The sequence below is a fragment of the Lathyrus oleraceus genome, chromosome 3 (genome assembly GCF_024323335.1).
Source record: "Lathyrus oleraceus cultivar Zhongwan6 chromosome 3, CAAS_Psat_ZW6_1.0, whole genome shotgun sequence".
NCBI lineage: Eukaryota > Viridiplantae > Streptophyta > Magnoliopsida > Fabales > Fabaceae > Lathyrus > Lathyrus oleraceus.
Genome location: NC_066581.1, coordinates 22,416,981 through 22,430,673, shown reverse-complemented (window position 1 = coordinate 22,430,673; position 13,693 = coordinate 22,416,981). Strand labels below are relative to the sequence as shown.

Sequence of the window (13,693 nt, the reverse complement as noted above, 5' to 3'; positions counted from 1 at the left end):
TTTAGATTTGGCTTAAGTGCATAAGGTATAGGAGTTGTTATTTAAGAAGTCATTGTTATTGTTTTTTTTATTTACTCCTTGTTATTGCTTAATAAGTATGGAGAAGAATTCCTTGTTATTGCTTTTTTTATTGATACAATTTAGGAACTGCATTTCTTACGTTCATTCTTATTGTATTTTTTTTATTGAATTCCTATATTTGCTAAAGTTTTGGAACTTAACTTGTTACGTGCAGGAACATTATTTTTTTATGGCTAAAGTTTAGGAATTTAAAAAAAAAAAAAACTCTATTTGAAATTTTCAAATGTGACTACATCCCAATTACAATAAGTATTACTCCATGTTTAAGTAATTTTTGACTTCTTGTACTAATATTGGATCACACTTAATTTGAATTGGTAGTTGTCCTACTCTTTCAAGTCTTTCCTTATTTACATGAGGAATTTTATATTTATTGGAACCTTTCTCTTTCATGATCTCTATCATGCATAGTTGCAATGATACAAATATACGATTGGACTTAATTGAAGGAAAATTTTCAAATGACTTCACCACTGCACTGATAAGTTCATCAATAGTTTTCGGTGCTTCCTTGTATTGCAATGATTGTATAGCCGAGAAAAAACCAAGGTCTAAGATATTCAAATCTGAAGAGTTTGCAGGCTGACACATTAAACGAATATCAAACCCATCCTTGGTGGCAGCTTCACGGAATAAAGGATCATCATGGTTTATATGCGTCCTTGCGTTATCCTGCTGGATAAATATTGTTGACTCAAATTCATCTCTTGGCCATTTTTCTCTTATAGCGGGTAGAACTTTGTCAATAAGGAATGATCTTACCACATCTCTATTTACCGTAGTTATTGCTTTTGTTACCATTGTTCCCGCAACTCTGTTAATACTTGACCTTATAGCCGGTTCATGGGTAACAAACGGAAAAACACCAATTTTACCCGAAAAAGTTTCATTTTCTTCTGAGTCAAATCGTGGTCGAGTTTGAGCAACTAAGAACATAACTTTGGCAATGAAATTTTTGCTCTTACATGTCCGATATGGCTCATCTTCATCTGGGAGCAAATAATACTTCTCGGATTTTTTAGTCATATAAAACCATTTTTCATCAATATGAATAATATTGTGCATGCTCTTAAACATTGGATCATGTGGTGTACCTTCAAGCATTGATAAACAAAATTCCAGCCTAGATATTTTGTTTTCTTCTTTCAACAGTGGTTTTATGGCATTTGAATTACGCCGTATAGCCCCTGATTTTATAAGCCTGAACACCGATGTTGGATTGGTTTTCAACGCAAAAGCTAAAGATCGAATGTTTGTTCTTTGACTGAAAGGAAGTTCACGAATTTGATTCTCATCAATTGAAATTCTCTTACGTCCACAATTTTTTGTCTTCCTATGAGAGACATCACGTGTTTCACTTTCTTTTGCTCTTTTCCAAATACGTTGAACAGTTCTTAGAGGAACCGAATTTGATGAAGCCACCTCATTTGTAGCTCCTTTACGTAATTTTCCATCAACGCTTTTTTGTAGTAGTTCATGATAAATATACATGCGTTCTTCATTGCTTAAGATTCTTAATCTCTTTTTTTCTCTAGGTTCTGCTTCAACATTTTCTGCAATATACACTGTAAATTTTTAAAAAAACAAAACGATTACTAGAAACAAGCAAAACTTAGATTTGAATTACGCCACAATATGATTCCACCATTATTTTACATAAAAACATGAGATAAAAACATGAGATAAATTATAGGAATTAAAAGTAACCAAACACACATGAAATTAAAAAATATACCTGTGTCATTGTTTGTTTCAACCTCCTCTTGTAAGTTATCTTCACAGGACTCATCAATATTATTGGTTGCTTCAAACTCCTCTTCTAAGTTATCTTCATCAAACTCATATAACTCAAATATATGTTGGTTTGTTAATGATGTTTCTGTATCACTATCTAAATCCATATTTTATGAGTTGTAAATATTTTGAACTTATAATATGAAACCATACTATATGTACTACTGGTTTTAATTTTTCGGTGGGAAACTTAAGTTTTTATTAAAATAATTGGAGGGAATATTTTTTCCTTTAGCCATTCATTGAAACAATAAGCAATAAGTTTTCCTTTAGCCATTAATGAAAATTCAAGCAGTACGTATTCCTATAGCAAGCAATATTAATTCCAAAAATTTAGGAGTAGTTGAAAAATGCAACGGAAGAGAGAGAGAGTTATGTGGAGAAAATTATGGAATTAGTTATTTGAAGTAAATAATTTAATGAGTACTTATATTAATGAATTTTATTTAGAAAGAGAAAGTATATGGTGGATTAAAATGAGGGTACAATGGGAAAAAAATTATAACAATTCATTTATCTTGGTTGGAGAGCTTTATGCTAAAACGACACTTAAAAAGAAACGGAGGGAGTAGTTATTAACCGGTTATATTCATAACTAAATTTATAATTAATTTTGATTTAAATTTTTTAAAATCATTTTTTGCAAGAATTTTTATTTTTATTTTATTTTAAGAAAAAACATTTGTTTTCAATAATAAAAATTATGTTTTTTTTAATTATATATTTTTTATTTAAAAAAAAACTAATGTTTTTTCAATTTTTTTATTTGCTGAATTTTTTTTTAAAAAAATTCCCAAATTTTTTTAATTAAAAAAATATTTTTTTATTCATTTTTAAAAGAATTTTTACTATTTTAAAAATAGACTAATTTGATTTTTATTTTGGATATGGATGTCTAAAATATGGATTTTGTTAAACCATATTAATAACATATCCAAAATATGGATTTGGTTAAAACCATACTAATAGTTAATCGGTTTTTAATAACCAGATTTGGATATAGGTATGGATAATTTAAATAATTGATTAATTTGAGCACACCTAATTCTCATCATACTTCGGCTTACGCTTTCCAGTGATTAGTGTAGTGGGGTATTTGTTACCTTTAGGCTTATTGACTAAACCAAAAGTAAACATACAATTAGAGTCGCTACCACACTTTTATTTGTCCAAAGGAAAGGCTAAAAAGCGAACAAAAGCCAAGTAAGAAATTTTATCAAATCAAAAACTAATAAAAATGTCAGAGATCTAGGTAAGGGGGTTGGTTATGAAATGGGAAGGTTTTACGCACCTAAAACATCCTTAGTACTCTAAGGGAACCTCTTTTTGCAAATATGTGTTGTAGGTTGGTATTTGTGAAAATATGTGCAAAAGATTGGGGGATGAGAAGAGAATAGATTATATTTACAAATTTTGTTGTTTGAATGGATGAACCCATTGCCTACGTACCATCACAAAGGTAGGATCAAAACCTCGTAGTTCGGAGTAAAAATCTCAAAGATTGGTGAATTGATTTGATCAAAAGCCTTAAGGTCTTTTGTTATCAAAGGGAGAAAACTCAACCTAAACCAACAATCCACCATGTGAGGAGAGCTTTAACATACTAGTGAGGGGTTAACCCTATAATAAGTATGGAAGACTTATAGTCTAATCACTAAGGATGAGGTGAGATTTACATCAACCACTATGATAACTCAAACCTATGACTAATGTTTATGAAAAGTTTTAACAAAGGTGGCCATTGGAACCACAAAAACACTTGAAGTGAGTTGTATTTACAAGTTAAGTTTATTTACAAAGTAAGGTCAAAGTTGAATTAAGATTTATTCACAATGAGTATTAATGAAAAGATTTTAAAAAAATCAAAGGCATAAGGCCTAGGTTTATAGTTTGAAAACAATGTCAAAGTTAGAAAAGATTTTGGCTTGGGTTAGAGTGGGGAGAAGAAGAGAAGGGCTAGTCCTAAAGCATACAAAGATAAGAGAAGAGATAAAACTTTTGGAGTTCCTTTTCTTGAAATCATAGAGATGATTCAAGATGCTCTTTTCCTCTGGACTTAGCAAATATAATCAAGCAATCACACAATTTAGATTCAAGCTCCTAGGATCTCCATTTGCATTGTCTCTCTTAACTTGGCTACTCATGACAATGGTCCTCCTTACTATCTCAAGACGGAATCCCTATCACACAAAAGCAAATATAAAAAAGTTCACAACACAATAAGGGAATGGACAAAGAATAAGTTTTGGAAAGGAAGTCCTTTGAAGTCAACTTTGAAATTTAGCATTCTAAAGGCATGAGGCCTAGTTGCTCTTCAACAAATTTAGCATTCTAAAGGCATGATGCCTAGTTGCTCTTGAACTCCTTTAAGCATGGGTAAATCCTAATTCTAAGTCCTTTCTCCTTTTTGCATTGGGTTCACACAAAACAACACAAAACCAACACAAAACAACAATATATTTATATACAATAATGAGCTCAAATGAGCAAAAGGAAAATGGCATAAACATAAAATATGTGTTCAAGTGAGCAAAATGAAAAGCAATATGAATAAATGAGCAAAAAGTAAATTGCATTAAAGTAAATTGCAAGAAATTAAATGCTCAAATTAAAGTTAGTAATTAGTATGGTTATGTTAGTTTGTCATAAGACAATTTAGCGCTATGTTAAGCAATCATAAGTGGACTAATGTAGTATTCACACCTATCTGAGGTCGGTCAATAAAACTATAGGCAAATAAACATAAGTTAGAGATCATGACTAGTAAGCCAAGCTCCTAAAACTTGTCATGCCAAAAGAAAAGAGGAAAGGCCTTGTATGGACTTTAGGTTTTTTGCTTGACTAAGAAGCAACCTATCTTGGACACAAAGCAACTCACTTGATCTTGGATAAAGTTGAGTTTGATTTGGATCAAAGAAGGTTAAACCTCTCATTTGTCAAGACTAACCATAAGTCATTAACTCATTGACCAAAAATAAAACTAAATGGAATGAAGATGAAATGGATGGAAAGAGAAATAAAGTATCAAATACAAATGATCAAATGTGAATTAAATCATCATCAATCAATGTCAAATAGAAGAGAAATGAAGATCACAAGTCAATAAGTCAAACATATTTTTTTGGTATTTTTGAATTAAAAATAAATGCAAAAATAAAATGGACAAAATATAGTCAAACCTCAAATTTAATTCAAATCAACTTCAACAAGTCCAATTAAATTCTCATAGGTCTAACATGGTCAAACAAGCTTTTACAAATTTTCTCAATAATTTTTGAAATCAGAAACTATTTAAAAACAATTTAAAATAATAAAAATAACACAATATGAATTAAAATCTCAAATAAATCTCAAATCAATTAAGAAATTGATGAGACTATTTTTCATTGACTTATCATGATCCATATGTGTTAGGAAAATATTTTTGGAATTTTCAAATATCAGAAAGTATTTTAAAATGAATTAAAACTATTAAAAACCAAATAATTCACAAAAAAATATTAAATGAAGTCACAAAAATAATTAAAAATCAAAATATGAAACTAGATTTTTCAAGAATTTTTTTGGCATTGGTCTCATATTTTTGTGACTTCAAATAAAATATTTATGAATTTTTTAAAATAAAAGGGATTAAATGAAATTAAAACAAAAATAAGAAAATCAGGAAACACCAGCGCCCTCTGATCATCTCATTAATTGACGTGGCAATGATCATATGGTTCAGAGGCGCGGTCACACGAAAGACCAAAGTCAAACGCGCTACATCTGGATTTAAAATAAGTCATAACATTGGAAGGCCACGATTAGAACGTTTATACAAGATCCAAGGGCTCTGAAGCTCCCACGTGGGGATGGTGGTGGAAACCACCATCTTCTCCGGTGATCTAACCAGATCCGGCCACCACGCGCAGGAAATCAAACCACAATAAAAATGAAAAAGGAAGGTATCAAAATGAAGTTGAGGTGATGTACATCACCCCTGTAACCATGGATTCTCCTCAAAGTTCCTATTTAGAGCGAAACATGAGCTTGAAGATCATGGTACATGAACTGAAATGGCATGATTCACAAAATTAAGACCACCACTGGCCTGCCTCATGCTTGAGGACTTCAAAAAATAGCACAAACCAAAGAGATTCACATCATATTGCAAGATCTAGATCAAGAAAGTTTGGTGTTATACCTCTGAAATGGAGCTTCAAACAACACGAATTGTCCAAGCTCTTGATCCAATCTTGATCTGGAAGTGTGATGGTGATGCAAGGTTAAGGAATTGAGTTGTGAAGATCAACTAATGATGTTGAAATTCAAGCTTGAAATTGAGAATGAAAACTGAAAATTCCTTTTAGTGAGTGATAACACTGAAATTTACCGTATTTTCGACTCCGATTTCACATGCATTCTAGTTGTTTTATTGTTATTTTGTTGTGTTATTGCTATGTTTTCCTTTGTTTTTAGGTTTTTACTTTAATCGGAGCCCCGATCGAGAAAAGGAGTGAAAAAGAGCTAAAAACCCTAAAATTCAGCATTTTGTACTTGTGGCCTACCCCATGGCTGGCGCCATAGACCCTGCCATGACGTGTCCAAGTTCAACTTTCCTCAACTGTCACGTTCCCCACTACTTCCACTAAGGCGCCTCAGATTGGCCTTGTGGCGGGCGCCACAAGAGGAAAAGTTTTCCCTCCCATTTTCAAGTTGAAGGGCATCCTTGTCATTTCCATCTTTTTACTTGCTTATAAATAGAAACTTGAAATCACTTTTACAATCATCCAAACTTAGAGCAGAGGCAAACTCAGAGCAACTTTGTTTCACTTAGGCATATATTCAGTATTTTAAAGTGGTAACCGCTTCGCATTGGAGTGTTACCACAATTGTGTAATCGAGTCTGTGATAGAGTCTGTAATCGAGTTTGGAGCACTTTGGAAGGAAGTTAATCCTGCCGCCATTTTCATTTCCGCTTTGTAATTTATTCAACCCTCCGATTTGAGCAGGTTTTTATTACTTGTCTTTATCTTATTTATTTTTCCGCACTCGCTTTACTTTATTTATTTCCCGCACTCGCTTTACTTTATTTATTTCTCGCACTCGCTTTACTTTATTTATTTCCTCGCACTCGCTTTACTTTATTTATTTCCTCGCACTCGCTTTAAATTATTTATTTCCTCGCACTCGCTTTACTTTATTTATTTCCTCGCACTCGCTTTAAATTATTTATTTCCTCGCACTCGCTTTAAATTATTTATTTCCTCGCACTCGCTTTAAATTATTTACTTTCCGCACTCGCACTACTTTTATTTACTTTCCGCACTCGCACTACTTTTATTTATTTTAATGCACTTTTACTTTATCATGTCTAGCTAAATTTATAAGGTTAGAATGTAAGGATCGTAATTGAACCAGTAATCTGTACAATTGTTCGTAGAAACACTTAAGGGCTATTTTAACTTTCAACTTAAGTTTTCCCGCACTTCAATTCCGTTGGGTAAGATCGAAAGCCGTCCAACGTCTTTTTAAACTTAATTGTTTTTAACTATTTCAAAAACAGCGAAAGCGCTTTGTTTAGTTCATCAGGAGATTTTAATATTAAGAAGAAAAGAGATTTTAAAACTATTTTTGGACGCGTTTATAAGTTTAGAGTCTGGTTCGTAAGAACCTCTTTTGGTTAAGAAATCCAGGTTATAATACTTTTCAACTTAGTTAAGATACTATATTTCTTAAAAATAGGTTTACTATTCTAATGCAATGCGCGCCTTTTTATAAGTGACAATAAGAGGGTTTGATTAGGGAGTACAACTCGGTTCTGAATACGCGAAAGCGACAGTTCCTGTTAAATTAGTTCTTTTCAAAGTAGGAAACACTGCCCATAAGTAGCTCTATTAGCAAGTACATGGATTATTAATTGATTACGTGAATTACATTCGACCCTGTCTTTATTAATTATATTTTATTTCAATACTTTACTTTTCATTGCACACTCCAAAAACACCTATTTTGATTGCCTTTGATAAACACCATAACAATAGATAACGATAGATTGACACTTGGTCTCTGTGGATTCAACAATCTTTTATATTACTCTGACGCGTTCGTATACTTGCGAAACACCGCAAGCGAGAGTTTGGTTTTCAATTCAGCAGCACTTTAGATCTCCTTGTGGTTACCATTTGAATGAGAATGAGCTTCTATTTATAGCTGGAATGGATGTAAGGCAATGCTTGGCTCGTGTGCATGAAATTTGGATCCTCCATGCATGGGCCTGTACAAGCGCATGTGAGGCCCAAGAATGAATGCAAATCCATGCTGAACTCATGTGGAAGTGAATTGGACGTGCAATTGGCTTGGCATTTGCTTGTACATCAAGTTATAATGTGAAATGCAAAAATGAACATAAACATTAAGCTCTTCGAAACTCACTCATGAAAAGTCCAAAAAATTAATGTGAGTAATGGTTGGAAAGTTCTTGAAATAAGGAACAAAAGTCATGTTGGGAAAAAATTCATTTGGAGTTTGGAAATTTATGAAAACTGGCTGTGAAGTTTTGGGTACAAAACATGTTTAAGCCACCTTTGAATTTTTTTACCAAATGTAAGCATCTTCAAGCCCCTCTATTTCAATGATTAAAGCCTCAAATGGAAACACCTCCAACATCAAAGTTGTAGATCATTTCAAGATGATAAATTTAGACTTAAATTTTGCATAATTTGGAGTTTTCATGAGAAAGTTATGGGCACTTGAAGTTGGGCATTTTTCAAATTCAATGGCTTAGGTCCAAAGTGACCTATAATGTTTTGTATTATCACATGTGTTTCTTTTAGGATTATGAAATTTTGTCCAACATAACATTTGAATTATACATATTAATATTAGGGAAGTTAGGTCCTTGGGAAGTTGACCCAAAATTAGGGTTTTAGTCAAAATGACCTATAATGTTTTGAAATGACTGATGACCTTACACGTTTCAAATGGATTTTTTATGAACATGAAAGTTGTTCATATGGTTCGTAAGAACATTTTTTATCTTGGGGTTATCTTCATTTGACAAACACATCAAAAGTTGTATCTCAGTGATCTTTAGTTTAGTTAGATGACTTGACTGGTCAACTTCTCAAGGCCAAACTTCAAATCTTGATGAATGAATGATTGAGGATCCTCACATAGGCTCATATATGCATAAAATGATGAATGAAAGAACTTACCTTGATTAAATTTGATCATAGGTTGAGGTTGCTTCATGAGCAAGGCACGGTTAAAGCACAGTTGAATTAGGGTTTCCTTGGGAAACAATCCTCAAGCCCTTTGTATTATCTTGATCAAATTGGAAAATTGAGATACTTGGGAGACATATATGATGATTATGAGCTTGGTGGATCATTGTCATGCTTTTTATCATCTTCATCTAGCCATTTCATTGAGCTTAAGAGCCTCCTAGGAGCATGGGAGCACATGATCACTTGAGCTTCAAAACAAAAAGAGTTAGTGACATATTTTTATGCTTTTGGTTAGTAATAAAAATAAGAAAAACAATAACAAATAATTCAAGCATGCTTGGTGGTCTCAAACTAACTCACACAAGTCTCAACCCTAGGGTTAAGGAGCCAAACATGCTATGATCCTTGAGGCAATGCACTGAACAATGATATGATGCCATGAGGGATCTTAGGGTCAAAATTAGGGTCTTACAATTAGAGCATTCATGAATTTAGCGTACATCGACATTTGTTTTAAAGCTTCACAAAACGGAATACTAACTTGTAGCTACATAAACATTTCCATAAAAAATTTAAATTATCCCTCTTCCATCTCCTTCTTAGGCTTCTTCTTCAAAACTGAGTAAGGAGGCTTGACATATTATGGGAGTTCGAAATTTAGTTCATTAAGAATTTTCTTATTGGTTCTCCTTAAGGGTGGATTCCTATAAATGAGCTTGTCAAGTGCACTCCCCCTAACAAGTTCCTCACTCACTTTATCACTTTTTTGTCTCTCTAATTCTTTTTCTTTTTTCAACCATTCCCTCAACTACTAAATCACTTTCTTTTTCCACCCTTCCTCATTTTTATTTTTCTCCTCATTTTCACTCACTTTTTCTCTCCCCGTTGGTGTTAGGAATTGAAGGTGTCACCCCGCTTCTTAACTTTATAGCCTTACAACTCTCATTCTTAGGATTTTATAAGGTATTTCCATTGAAACCCCACTTATTTCTAATGCCAATTGTCTTGATAATTGACCAATTCGTGTATCCAAATTTTTGATGGACACTTCATGGTTCTTTCTCATAGTCTATTCATTCTTGCTCACTGTCTCGAAGTTACTTTGAGTCATATATTCATAAACTAGGCCATAGTTTATTCTAATGGAGAAGGCTTCTTAGGTTGTTGCATTTGATTAACTTGAGGAAATCCTTGGATTGGATTCAAACTTGTGTTATTGCTCCATTTGAAATTACGACGATCCTTCCAACCTAGATTATAAGTGTTATAATAAGGTTTACCTCTTTGAAAATTGGATGCATATTGTGTTTCTTCTGTGACACCTTTTGGTAAGTAGTTGCCATTAGCATGCCCTTGTCTCTGTAAAAATTACATAACGGTGCTTGAACTTGATTCACATTTGTTGGGATAATTGTAGCTCCAATTAGCCGTTTAGTAAGAACTTCCAATTGAGCTAACAAAGTTGTGTTGGTATCCAACTCTAGCACACCCTTCTTCTATCCTTCATTCTTCACACCCCTTTCACTTTGGGAGTGATGCTCATTCTGACATATTTTCTCAATCAATTCTTTCTATTCGTCTTCATTCTTTGTTCTCATTGTACCTCCAACAGAGACATTAAGAACCATTCTTGTATAAACTTTTAGACCTCTTGTGAAATGTTGCATATGCTACATGTTATCCATATTGTGATTTGGGCACCTTCTAAGTAAAAGCTTGAATCTTTCCCATGAATCATAAAGTGATTTTGAATCACCTTGTGCAAAGTTTGAAATTTCAGCCCTTCTTTCAACAAACTGAGCATTGGTGAAAAATCTCTCCAAGAACGTGTCTTCCAACTCAATTCATGTTTGAATAGTCGCACTAGATAGACATTGCAACCAATCTTTTGGCCTTCTAGTTAATAAAAACATGAATAGTCTCAACTTGATTTTACTTTCAGTTTCCCCCTATGGCTTGCACATTGAGCATGTCTCATAAAAGCGTGTCAAACGCTTCCACAAATCTCAAATTGCGCTTATATTGATATGGTTGTCTCTTAAACCTCCAAGAACAATATTCTTAATGTCAAAAGCAACATGGTTCGCCGGTTATAATCCTAAATAACATACTTTTCAAAATCGGATTATAAATACTTGCAAAATCCAAACTTTAATTTTAAAGTTCAAATATCATGGTTTATCCGGTTTGACGAATCAACTCATATAGAACAAGTCTAATGTGTATTCTCACGTAGATGGAAGTTTTCAAAAAAATTAACTCTTTCATGAAAAATATAATCTTTTTAGCAAGAAAATCAACATTGTTGTTTTATTAAAAACAATTGGTCATCTATTTTTTTAAGTGTATTTATATTTCAGTGTTACCATTTTGTTTTTAAATAAAAATTCAAATCAATGATCATTTGTTCTATTTTAAACCACACAATTTTCCAATTTAAAAATTAAATATAAATATGTGAAAAAAAATATATATACTCACATCAATTAGCATTTTTAAATTCTTAGTGTCTCATTTTTATTGCAAGAGCTGAAAAGAATAAATTAAAAACGTTCACGATGGGACTCGAACCCACAATCTCCCGCTCCGGAGGCGAGCGCCTTATCCATTAGGCCACGCGAACTGTTGTGTACGTATTTCGTGTTCTAAGTACTTAAACTTGACATACTCAGTTTATTTTTGTGTCTATAAAATTAAACTAGATAGTGCGACAATGTTTGTTTTAACTAAAAACAGTCTACTAGACTCGGCTATATTTTTTTCTTCAGTTTCATATTTTTAAAAAATGGAAAATAAAAAATTATAATTAATAATTGTGACATTAATTATTATTTTATGTTATTCCAAGTGAAACTAAGTTATGTCACTTGTGTCTTACCACCAACACCTCTTGAACAAATGTAAATTTATTATTCTAAATTTATATTTTAGATCCAAGTAAGCTAGAGTATATCATTCATAAATATGAAGTGTTTTAACAAATAAGCTTGAAATTGAATTATAAGAAAATATTTGAAATTTTATGAAATATTAAGACTAAAAACTTCAATTCAAAATGGATGGATTAAATCTAAAATCACATTTAAATTAAAATAAATGACAAAAAAATGCATTTAAACCTAGTTAACAAAAGTTTATGTAAATTTGTCTTTAAAAATGTGAAGATCATCGGCAAATAAGGTTTTATAAACTACAATTGTTTTCTTTATTTTACAAGAATATTTATGTGGCGTCTACCTTTTTCAATAAACTCAATACAGATTTAGATAAACATGAAAAAATATTTTCACGACCTATTTTATCGGCCTCGACATGAACTTATGAGTCAATTTAATAAACTTGAACCAATAAGTAGATGAATTGACTATCAGTTTAATTGAGAGGTTCAAAAGAAGATCGATGAATGTTCAATTCAATTTTTTGGTGTCGAATATGCATTAATGACCATTAATGACATGAATCTTCAATTAAAAGAGAAACTGATTAAAAAAGTTTGTCATGATTAGAGCAAAATTATTTTCATAGCAGCACACATCAAACAAATTATCCAGAAGAAGGAGAAGAAATGTGTCATTAATGAAGAGGCGCACACATGGTCTCCATCATTTATATGAAGGAATCTAATGACAATATGTCACCCAAATCCATGATAATTATATTAGCAATTCAGATCCTAAACGGGAAAAAATATTTGTGTCTTGTCTTGAAGCATGGTGACTGGAAGGTCCCTGACTCCTCATAAGATAAGATGGATTTTTCCTTTGACTGTGAAAGTTGACAAAATATTTGATTATGTGCTTAAAGATAAACAAATTTGATTATTATATGGTCACAAGATTCCTTTGTAAAGGAAATCAAAAGGCATGAGACATTCAAAGTGGCTTAACTCATATAACTAAGAAACAACTAAATTACAATATAAGAATGGTAAAGATGGAATTTGATATTAATCATTTGTAAACTATGAGTATTACTATGATGTCTTTCTCAAAATCTATAGCGATCGAGATGAATAGGAAGGATAAGCAAATGGTGAAACACATTTGACAACACAAATGCTACATCTATGTTTAATAGGTTGGTCATTATAATAAGAAGATTGACAATAGTTACCATGAAAGAAGGACTAACGTCTCTTGAAATCACTATCAAGGACAATGAGGAGATGGTAACGCAAATAATAGTAAAAAACACAACTAACATACATAAAGGGAAATAGATATCGAATGAAATGACCAAGTCTAAAATGGCTCACATTGTCACCCTCACCGTAATTCAAAAGAGGATGCAACTGAGGAATCATTTCATCCATAAGATGAAACAAATTCTACACATGGTTATCAAAGTTTTGAACCAAGATAAAAATAATGTATTGTCGCCATAAGTATTGAAAGCGCTAAGAAAATTGTTTCCTTTCATTCGAACATGAATATGTTTAGAGCGATGAGCATTCCATTCAACTTCATTATCCCCTCCTTTGTGGTTAGGGTCTCCGTCTTGATGATCGTCTCACGTTTGTCAAGATTGACTTTAATGCATATCTCAATCAAATAGAAACCCAAGAATATGTGGGCTTTGACATGGAAGGTGCACTTCTTTGGGTTAAGCCT

General features: G+C 32.3%; 1 protein-coding gene and 1 non-coding gene across 2 annotated transcripts; both read right to left on the bottom strand.

The window, feature by feature from the left end:
• Positions 1 to 333: 333 nt before the first annotated feature.
• Positions 334 to 2,149, bottom strand: LOC127129446 (uncharacterized). The gene is made up of 2 exons (XM_051058630.1): positions 1,817 to 2,149; positions 334 to 1,634 (listed from the first exon to the last, which is right to left on the bottom strand). Exons 1-2 carry the CDS (start codon positions 1,980 to 1,982, stop codon positions 334 to 336), a joined length of 1,467 nt encoding a protein of 488 aa, XP_050914587.1. The 5' UTR covers positions 1,983 to 2,149.
• Positions 2,150 to 11,633: 9,484 nt separating this feature from the next.
• On the bottom strand, positions 11,634 to 11,706 carry TRNAR-CCG (transfer RNA arginine (anticodon CCG)). The gene has a single exon. It is a non-coding gene; the product is annotated as a tRNA-Arg (tRNA).
• Between the last annotated feature and the right edge of the window lie 1,987 nt (positions 11,707 to 13,693).